We start from the raw sequence: 11,724 nt of genomic DNA on the forward strand, positions 1-11,724 counted from the left end.
CCAAGATCAAGAAGACCGAGCTTAAAAGGATGGCGCAAGGTAAGCAGTGAGAGAGAGAAAGAGAGTTGAAGGTTACTAGAATGCATGCCGGTGATAGAGTCACACCTAGTGAACAACCATGCTATGTCAGTGAGTGATAGATAGAGTCACACCTAGAGAGAGAGAGCTGAAGGTTACTAGAATGCATGTCGGTGATAAAGTGAAGTGAACCATGCTATGGTCATAGTCCTTAGGAGATTTTCAGTTATGTCTTGAGTGCTCAATTTCTTTGTAGTGAATTGTACTAGTTCTGGAAGTAATACAAGAGCAAGGTTGCTTTTCTCTTCATCTCTGTGTGTAATCTCTTCAACGTGCTAGATAGGAATGCTGTATCTTTGTCTTAAGAAACATGTTGTGTACTTAAGAGAGAGAGAGAGAGAGAGAGAGAGAGAGAGAGTTATGTGGTGGTGTGAGAGCAAAGCGTGAGTGTGTGCAGTTCCAAAGCTGAGCGATGTCCTGAGTGTCCCCATGACCAAACTAGAGTTGGTGTTCGGATCCAGAAGCTCTAGCAGGTGGCTACATGTCTCCCATGGCATTGCTTGATTGGTTTGTTACCCCATACTGCTGTCTTACCATTTAGTTGTGAGAGGGAAAACAACGAGAAACACTACCTTACCTTTTTGCATCTCTGAAAGAGTTTGCATACTAAAATGTTCTTATCTCTCATGCCAAAGTTTGTTGCTACCTAAATTAGCTTGGACTGCAAAAGTTGAAAGTTCATACAAGTTGTTTCTATGAATTTCCTTTGTAATAATTATAATGACCTTACCATCTTCCTCATCAAGAATGACTGCAAATGTTGAAAGCTCATACAAGTTGTTTCTATGAATGCCCCTTGTAATTACAATGACTTTAGAAGGTTTTTTTTATGAAAGCTCATATAAGTTGTTTCTATGAATGCCCTTTGTAATTATGACCTTACCATCGTCATTGTAATTACAATGACCTTAGAAGGTTTTTCTATGAATTCCCTTAATAATTACTACGACCTTACCATATTCATCAAGAATTACTACACCATCTTGTCAATGTGAGCCTATAAGTCATGGAAGAAGGTTCAACTTCATATTTCAAACCCAAAGAAAATTGAAAGAATTTTTGTACAACTTGCTTTAGAAATAAGCAAAATAGTACATAAAACTTTGATTGGGCACTTTCCATTGTTTTTCCCCACCACTACCACCATGATGTTATCTCCCATAGGCTTTAGGGAGAGGGATAATAGTCCTTGTGATTGGTCATGTGCATAGAACCCCCACTATTGATGATCCAAGAATCACCATGTACTGCAATTTTAGCTATTTTATTGCACTCTACCTCAATGACAACAAACAACTCTATTTATGCTGCATGATTGGATTTTTCCTTGGTCTAAGTTATAGTGTCGTTCTTGTAACCTACTTTCTTTTTCTTGAATTTTTTTGCTACGTGCCTTTTCCTATCACAATCATTTAATATTTAACCTTTTTTTTTTCTGTTTTGAAGAGTTAGACTCCTAACCCTTCTTCTTTGCATTAGTAGAGAAAGCTTGGTCTTGCCACCACTATAACTATGTATCTGCATCTCCTCATCCCGAAGTAATGAGTTGAACTCCTAAAATTTGTAGGCTACCTGACACCAAAATTTAAAGATGTAAAAAAACTATCACACTTAGGTGGTAATAACCTGAGACAGTGTGATAAGAAAGATCTAGTGAGAGCACACTCATGCCAATTGCAGTAATCTAGTCATGGAGATCTTTGATTTTTGTGTGAGAAACACCTTCACCATTTTACCTTCATTCTCTAATGCCTAATTTGGTTAAGGTCTCAAAAGGCCCTCTTTTTTGTTGGCTTTTTAACTTTGGTACTCTCTTTTGCTTCTTATTTATCAGTATCGTTTTCCTCCTTTGATGTCATGTTTTTTTTCTATAGATTATTAACTACATTTTGAAGGAAAAAGCTTCCTTCCAAAAGCTTAAGATATATCACCCCCAACATATTTTTGGACTAGCATATTGTGGATTGTGTCTTTAAATCCTTGATATCTATCCTAGTAAAAAACCATGTTGCATTAATCTACACAATCAACCAATGGGTTTCAGTAATGAATTTATCATTAAAGGAATTGATGCTTCATCTTGATTGCACACAGAGTTTAGTTCCTAGGTCCATCATGATTTTGGATAGAAGTCACGTCCAAATAGAAATGGCTCTTAATCCTAATAAGATTTAATGTTTGGATAGGAATGCAAGATAGGAACGACTCTCAATCTTGCAGAGAGGTTAGTTCTTGGATCCTTCCTGATTCCGGACAGGAGCCACATCATCCAGACAAGCATGACTCCTGATAGGATTTAATGTCTAGATAAGCATACAATTAACATAGTATGGATAAGGGATATATAGAACTATGCAAAAAGACACAAGATAAAGATACAAGAAAAAACATCAATGTAAATTCTATTTCATGTATATCATATTGTGTATTGTGTTTCCAATTTGCATACAAGAGGGGCTTTATATAGCCATGTGACTATTGGGCTCCCATAATCTCCACAAGATCCTAACTCCCCACTAGCCCTCTTGTAACCACTTCTTGATATGACATCTTTTAATGACCAAATCCCACAACTCATTAGCCTAAGCTAATGCTAGTAATGCTAGGGGTGTTCACACCCAAACTAATGCCAAAATGCTAGGGGGTGTTCAGACCCGTCAACAAGTGTGTGTTTAGTTTATTCTTCCTCATTAAGTATGAACACCATATTAGTGAATTTGGGAATCTCCCAATCCCCATTTTTGAATACTAGAAAAGTGGAACCCGATTAACATGCCTATAAGTTTCTCAAAATCCTATCATGTGACCTATCATTGGAAAGCGCTTGAAAAATGAGATCTAGTGAGCTATAGTGCGCTCAATTTGGAGTAGTGATGTTCAAGTTATGGAAGATCCAAAGTTTTGACCATGTGTCCCAAACTTGTGGGAAATTTCCATATTCCCTAATATAGTGTTTATGGTTGCATGTGTTTATGTTTAACACTTTTTTAGCTTTGCATCAACCTGAGTGTTCCTAGTTTTTAATTAAGCTTAAGATTAAGTCTAGCAACATGAGTTTTGGTTATCTTAATATGACTTGTAATGTTCAAATCATGTTCACTAGATTTGAACACTTGCAGGAGTATTGGGTTTTTGCTACCTCCATTGGAAAATTGTGCCTCAAGATGAGTTTTTCATCTTTCTACCTCTTAATTCCTTTTAGGAGTACACTTAGGAGTGAGTAGACTTAGGAACATTTTAGTTTGGTACCATTAATTTTGTGTCCTTCCATCTTAATGTCATATGGGCTTTGAGGAGTGATCTCAATAACTTGGAAGGGACCTAGGCCAATGTCCTTAAGTTTAAAATTTCCACTTTTTACTTTTACATGAGCACCATGTCTCCTTTATGCACATCCTTATCTTTGAGATTATTGTCACCACTTGCACCATAGTTTTTTAAATAACTCCGACTCTTATGCTAGATGTAATATTTTCTCATTAAGTTTTTCAAGATTAGGTATCTTTGTTTAGATTGACTTACCTCAAAGATTTTCTCTTGTTTTAATTTAAATACTCAAAACCAAATATTTTATTGGAATTATTTCTTTGAGTCCAAATACTATATACAAGTGTGTATTATTGGTAGCCACCTTGTAAGTAGTTTGATAGGCCCATAAATATGAGGGTAACTTTTGTTCATAATCATTTTTGTTGGCTTCTATCATTTCAGTTAGAATAGAAAAAAATACTTTGTTTGTGTTCTCTCCTTGGCCATTTGCTTGTGGAATAGGGAGTAGATTCACAATGTATGGCAAAGAATTCTTCTAATAAGAGGTCTATTTTCAAAAATGAGATATGATAATCATTCACTCATTGATTCTAATGGAAAAGAAAAATGAGTAAACATGTTTTTATAGAGGGCCGGTTTTGGAGAATCAGATTTCTTGGTAGCTCTTTCTTCTGCCCGTTTTAAACAATAGTCTATTACAATAATAACAAATTAAGCTGTTGTGGTTTTTATAGTCAGACTAATGGGTTTGATAGAGTCAGTACGCCATTTTTGAATGGGGTACTAACTTAAGATTTTGTACTCTTTGTAGTTGGACTAGTGGATTTGATTTAAAGTTAGTATCCCATTTTTCAAATGGTTGTCAAGAAATAACTATTTATTAGGGACATTTTATCTTTTTCTTGGACTAATGTAAATATTTGGCATTCATTACATTGCTTTAAGAATTTTAGTATGTCCTTGAAGAGTGTAAGCCATCATAATTTGGATCGAAGAACCTTGCGCAAGTAGTGGTATTTGTAACATTACAACAAAGTCTCCCTACACCTAAGTGGGGCTTCTTCAAGATAACAAGAAAATCATTCTCACAAACACATCATCTTAATATATACTTTGACCCACTTTGTGTAGGATTGCCTACTATCAAATTATTGGTATCTCTTGTGTACCATTTCCCCTATCAATTTATAGGGGCCCACTTTTTCTATTAAACACCTAGCTTTATCCTTGTTAAGGGGTTTATCCTTGTTAAGGGGTTTATCTTATGGGAAGTTGCTGGCTAAATGGTGGAAAATCTCTTTGCTCCATTCAAGGACTAAGTCAAGACTGACCAACGGAGCATCAATAAGTTTATCTTCTAGAAACATTGAGCAAGGGTTCCCCATTTGGAATTCTTGACAAATTATTTGTATAAACATGTGTGAAAATTTACATGGCTAGGGTGGCACATAGTAGGTGATTAACACCATGATTTGACAACGATAATAACTTACACTAATGATAAAATGCTTAGCAAGATGAGAAGCTCAATCTCTGCACATTAATCTCTATTAGTAACACTTTTTGTGGCCAAATACATCTTTTTATATCTTCCCATGGAAACAAAATACCATACTCTCACACATCTAGATCCACCAACACACACTAGTATGAGTGAACTATGAACTCTTGCCACCCTCACACATGGAGCCTTGATATTGGAACACACACCAATATGAGTGAACTATGAACTCTTTCCACCCTCACACATGGAGCCATGATGTTGGAACACATCCCCTATTGAGGATGAGTCTCCTTAACATGCTCTCTCATACTCCCTAAATCACCACCTCCCTTGGGTGTGACTCACGTGTACTAGGGCATGACTCACGCGTGGTGCTCGATCGCATGGAGCACCATAGGGAAACTTTACCTTGGAAAGCCAATTTTCTACACCACTAGGTATTGGTCTCGCATATGAAGTATCCACATATCCCTAATCACTTTCACATGCACATATACTTTCCTCAAATGAAAAATGCTAAACACAACAATATGAGAAAACTCCTACCACCCACACACAACACCTCGACATGCTACCTCAATATGCAACAACATGTAAAGATCCTTTTTGCACATGATGGAGAAGTCAAATTTTATCAAGACCAACCATAAATGCAAATATGATTAGCAATATGTACAAAGGTTGGTCATATATAACATAAAGGAAGATAAATCTTCTAAAATACCCAACATGTCCCATGAATTGCTTCACACTTGTAGATGATTGGTGGAAAATATATAGGATCAATGAAATTTTCTAAAATACCCAGTATGTTCTATAAATCTTTTTACACACTTGTAGTCGATTCTTCTCAGAACTATATGATCAACAAAATTTTACTCTTATCACTTGAAATGTTTTTTTAATGTGTTTCAATTTACTCTTTATATGGATAAATAATTTCTTGAATTTTAATTTATCTATTATTTCAATATCCTCCTATGATAGGGTGTACATTAGGATTATCCCTTGGAAACAATCGCTCTATCATGACCACTCATATCATTTAAGATCCTAGACTCAAGGTATTATAATTTTAATATACTTTCCATTGATGTGACTTGGAAGTTCATCTAGGTAGCAAGATTTTGAGTTCTCCTTTGTGGTATGTGCATCATATCATCTTAGGATCCAATCCTTGATATTTGAGTTAGTACACATGTTCCTTGGAGCTATATATATAACTCTTAGATATCCTCCTATTTAATATCATGTATACAAGATCCATCCTCATTATTTGTGTTAGCCCTCATGTTCCATGAAATTCTATGCTAGGTCTAAATACTCCCATTTCTTTCTTGATTTTTGGGTCAAGCCAAGCTATGGTATTAAATTTTTTATTGTTGTTGTGAGTGAAATGATCCTCTAGATTTTATTACATTGAGCTGTAATTTTCCCATCATTATCTAATGATCGTCTAGATTTTATTGCCTCTCTGCAATTTACCCATCGTTATCTAATTGTTCTTGAAATTCTTGTGCTAGTTAATGGGCACCAAAAAGTCCAAAGCCATAACATCTTCAAGGTCATGAGTGAGTCTAAAAGGCTATGCACATATGTTTAATCTTCTCATGTTCGTCAACGGAAAACACATTTCAAATATTCAAATCTTTACACTTTTCAATATAAATATATGTATACACGATTAAAGGAAAAATTATCATTATAATGGCACATGATAAATCATTGCTTGGGAAAATATAATTCCTCAACTTGAGATGCACATGACAAACCATTTATTGGGACAATATAGTTTCTAGAAATGAGTTGATTTGGTAAATATCTATTCAAGGAATATGTATTGTGTATACCATCCTACACCATAATTATTATTAGAATTGGAATATATATATGTTATTCCTCAACTTGAGTTGCACATGATAAACTATTGCTTGGGATAATATAGTTTCCAGCAATGAGTTGATTCACTAAATATCTATTGAAGGCATCTGTATTATGTATACCATCCCATACCACATATTGTGATGGATTAGAGCAAACATATGTGAATCTATTGCAGATTGTCCTAATCTTGAATTGGTCCTTGACTCCTAGACCAGCTCCACAACAAGCATTTATAGTTTCTTCAAATCCTGAAATAAATTAAGTCATATGATATGTTAGAGAGAAAAATAGAACACATGAGCCATGGCATGATTAACAATAATTAATGCACCATATGTATAGAGTAACAAAACTAGTTTACATGTTTGTATATGATAGTTTTGGTTCAGATTGAAGGAGGATTGTTTGTAATACAGATAAATGAGTTGGGTTTTTTACATCACATGATGCCATCAAATGATATTTGCTTACAAATACCATGAAAATACTTTTCAGTGTCATTGACAATTTTAGAATGAATCCTAATAAGAAATATATACGTTTAAGGCTCTCCATAGAACTTCCTCCTTCTCCTCCCCTCCCTAATCTTTTAAATAATAATAGGAAAATATGGAGTAAAGAGACCCAACACATACAATTAACACTACATAATAGTGGCCATCCTCACTTGGCTCGCCCTAACAACACCACTTCCGATTCTAGTCAGTATATCTCCTATTGCCTCCTCCTTTTCTTTCTAGACAAACTTCACCCTATTGCTTTCTCTACACATCCCAAAACCCCTAACACGTACACATGCATGTGCACACACACATGCACATACACATGGAGGTGGGATTGAGGGAGGAGGAAAGGCTTCTAACTCACTATTAAAAGGCCTAGTTGAACGTTTGTGGTTTTGTTTTCTTGAGAGGGAGATGGACGTATGTTAGTGGGTGAGTGTGAACACTTGGTTTCTTGAGGAGGCCCGGGGGAGATGTCCTAAATGCATTAGAGGCATGCCAACATACTTCTTTTATACTAGCATATAAGATACTTATTTTATACTAGCATATAAGATACTAAATATCAAGCTACACTAAAAAAAATGAGGGATAAAATCTAATATCACTACCTACAAAACGAGATATTGCATCATTTCCATGGATATTTTTTAAGTGCATTGAGTTAATTATGGTTCAATTATAGCAAGTTATCTTTGAGAGCTTAGTTATCTTTAATTTTCATGTTACTGTGTGCTTGCTTGCAACCCCATGCAACTTTAATACATACCTATCTGATATTGGAGGAGGAAAAGTCCCATGTTAGCCATTTCAAGTGGGAGTTCAAAGCAGTAGAAATTGAAAAAGTTGAAATCAACATTAGGAGCTCTAATACTTCAATGGGGATATTATGAAGAGCAAAGAGATCACAGATGACTTTTTATTTAAGCATAACTAACTTGTGGAAACTATAAAAAAGTAAAGAAGGCACTTACCCTTTGCACTAGGATTTGCCACAACATCTCTATAAGCAGTGTAAAAGTCCACTTTCATGATATCAATGTCAGCATACTTCTCCTTGAGCCCGTCTAACCCATCCGATAACATCTTATTATGAGCTTGGTCCAATTGATTGACCACTTCCAAGCAACCTAGCTCATCCAAGGTGCCATTGAATAGCTTCAAATAAAGGGGTCCACATCCTTCAGGCCCAATATTGAGGATAAGGAAGTGTCTTGCTTCGTTTGTATACAAGGTCTGAAAATTGCAATGGTAGTTGAGTTGTTAGGAAATGCGAAGATTATAATGGAGCATAAGATTCTCTAGAAATGTATAGTCCTAAGAATGATTGGTCCTAATAATGATTGGTAGATGATCATATACAAATACAAAAGAGATGTAACAAAAGTCTCAAACTCCATAGATAAGGGGTTTTAAAATATCTCTTGAACGAGTTTGACTAAGTTGAAGGCACCCCACCCCACACACAACAACACCACCTAATAGAACACGCATGTGTGCCTTTCTATGGGGTGCCATACAAAATCATTGTACCTCAATTGCTTGAATGAAGGTTCCTACTACAGTAGGCACAAGTTGTAACTCCTTTGCATTTGTAAGGAAAGGCTTCGTCATTGAGCCAAATCGAAGGTTTTGCAATATGAAGACAGAACCATAATCATTTCCCCCAATGAGTAAAAAATACAGACCCTCCGAGAAGCTTTGAGGGCTAGGTAGCTTTATATCTAGGTATCAAAAAAATCACATCCATTAAAAAAATCACACCCAAAAATAAAAGTACTATCGATTCTCAACAAATTAAAACATTGTACTATGGATATATAAGTAAGCCATTATAATTGTTAAAGTGAAATAAGTAATATGGTTAATTATGATATCATACTTGAAGGTATCAGACCTAGTTATAATTATGATTATAATTGTTATAATAGAATTAGGAGTTATGGTTAATTAAAATTGTTATAGTATAATTAGATATTATGGTTTAGTTATAGTAGAATTAGGTATTGTGGTTGATTATTATTATAGATAGTAAATGTATTATGGTTAGTTATAGTAGGATTATATACAGTAAAACAAGGCATGGTAAATCTAAGTATTATTGTTAATTATGATATCATAAATGAAGGTAGCATACCTTATTGTAATTATGGTTAATTACAATTATTATGGAAGAATTAGGTAGTACGGCATAGTAAATCTAGGTATTATGGTTAATTATGATATCATAAATGAAGGTAGTATACCTAATTGCAATTATGGTTAATTACAATTATTATGGAAGAATTAGGTAGTAAGGCTGATTATAATTGTTATAATTATCAAAGAACAATTAGGTAATATGGCTAATTAATTATTTAAGAACAATTAGGTATTATAATTGGTATAGTTATCTGTGAACAATTAGGTATTATGGTTAATTAATTACTTAAGAACAATTAGTCACTTAAGAACAATTAGGGGTTAATGATATGATACCACCTGAAGGTGCGTTGCTTGCAGCCAAACGCTTGATTTGCTGATGCCATCCTAGCTGCACGCTGACCAGATTATCGCGTGTAAGTACGTTTACGCCGCCCTCGAATAGCAGGTTGCCGGAGCCTTGGATGGTGGCGCCGGCGACCGCGTAATTCACACCGTTTGAGAAGTCCGTCCCAGCCTCCTTGTACGCCAAGTAAGGGTTCAAGAATGGCAAGCCCACGGACTGAGCTGCAGTTCACATTAATCCCAATCGATAATTAGTCGTCCCTAATCGCACAATCGATCATTAATACCATGCATCTCAAGGGCTAATTATACGCCTGGCTAATAGAACAGTATTCCTGAATTTTAGTCGTATTATTCACATTCATTCGCAAAATGATAATTACTCGTCCCTTACACTTATTAATCGCGTGCAGCTGAAGGGCGTATACGTTAATTACAGTTTACTGCTGCAGTGAAGGGCGTATAAGCTAATTACAACTGCAGTTTACTGCTGCAGTGAATCAATCGAAAAGATTAGTCCCTAATCAAGATCGTTAATGTAGAGTAGTATCAGTAAATTTTAGTGTATTTATTATTTTGTAGTGAGTATTACATCGAATATATATTCACCTGCAGTGATTAATCCAGAAGATTAAGTTGGCCCAATAATTAAGATGATCGACGTAGAATAGTAGCATTAGAAAATTACTACGTTTTGGTTATATTTATAATCTGATATTTATATCAACTATTTCGTTGTGATTGTTGCGAACAGTGCTGCATTAATCGAAAAGATGTGCGCCCGAATCGAGAGGAAGAGAGAACAAAAGCATGCAATTAACAAGGGTAATTATGATCATGCAGTTAAACAAGGGTAGTTATGATGATGCAGTTAACCTAAAAAGTCGATAACGAGACGGCCATCGCAGTATCGCGAGGCTGGCCGTTTGAAGAAAGTCTCGCCGTATGGTTTGTCAATGGAGGTGAAGAAGATGGGGCTTGTTTTGATGGCGTTGCCGGTGTCAGTCAAGGAGTCCCCAAAGGCGAAAACAGCAGGGTAGGAGCAACCAGCATTCACCCCTCCACACTGCTGCACAAGAGAAACTACCATACATAGCCATATTAGGGTGCTAATCCTCCAACTTGCACTTGTTGTTGATGATGAACCTCCCATTAGCCTTGCTGCGCCTTGCAATGCCATAACTATCTAAGTGTCCTTTGCTTTACATACTAAGGTTTACCTTATGGTTACCCTTCCAAGAGTTGCAATGCCATAAGTACATGCATAGAACCCCCTTTCCTTTAGACTATAATTTATACTAAGGTAGGTGGCCATAAGGTCCTTTGACTCTTTTGCCTTCCACTATGCTAAGTCCCCTCACGTTCGGTAAGATCATAAAGAGGGGTCATCCTCCTTTTCTATAATACACAACTTCTCCCGGCCCCTCATTATTATGACCCCTTTCACCCATGTGCCTTGCTCCGTAGCGTTAACAAGTCACACAATCAATTCTAGCCCCCCCCCCCCCCGCCCCCCCCCCCCTTTAATTGATAGCCCTTCATGAATAGGGCCCTTCATGAATAGGGCCAACATATAGGAGATCTCATATCAACACTACTAATCAAGGTTTATGATCTCATTCATTACTTTGACCATCTATCCATCCTTTCATATGAGATCTCATATCAACATTGCTAAGCCAGACTTATGATCTCATTCATTACTTTGACTATCTATCCATCCTTTGAGAGGTTTTGTGACATATTACCTAGTACCACAATAGGAAAATCTCTACACAATTATTTCCCTCATGATTGTCTTCATTTTCTTAAAAGACATAGGAAGTTGGTGTCCAAACCTTCAAGTTGCCTACCATGCTAACAAACAATAAATGCAAGGTTGTTGTGCCTTCATTTTCGATTACGTTCAATTTTGTGACCACTTTATATTTGAAAGGCAATCAAACTACTCACAAGCACACAAGTCTCTTGTAAAATCACATGGCCACCTAATATGCC

General features: G+C 36.0%; 1 protein-coding gene across 1 annotated transcript; it reads right to left on the reverse strand.

Annotated features, from left to right (window-relative positions):
- Positions 1 to 6,566: 6,566 nt before the first annotated feature.
- LOC147606875 (acetylajmalan esterase 2-like) lies at positions 6,567 to 10,998 on the reverse strand. The gene is made up of 5 exons (XM_086790947.1): positions 10,603 to 10,998; positions 9,721 to 9,948; positions 8,773 to 8,963; positions 8,214 to 8,475; positions 6,567 to 6,984 (listed from the first exon to the last, which is right to left on the reverse strand). The coding sequence occupies exons 1-5, from the start codon at positions 10,904 to 10,906 to the stop codon at positions 6,746 to 6,748; spliced, it is 1,224 nt and encodes a 407-aa protein (XP_086647073.1). The 5' UTR covers positions 10,907 to 10,998; the 3' UTR covers positions 6,567 to 6,745.
- Between the last annotated feature and the right edge of the window lie 726 nt (positions 10,999 to 11,724).

The sequence above is a fragment of the Cibotium barometz genome, chromosome 56 (genome assembly GCF_041138505.1).
Source record: "Cibotium barometz isolate CiBa-2024 chromosome 56, ASM4113850v1, whole genome shotgun sequence".
NCBI classification, from domain to species: domain Eukaryota; kingdom Viridiplantae; phylum Streptophyta; class Polypodiopsida; order Cyatheales; family Cibotiaceae; genus Cibotium; species Cibotium barometz.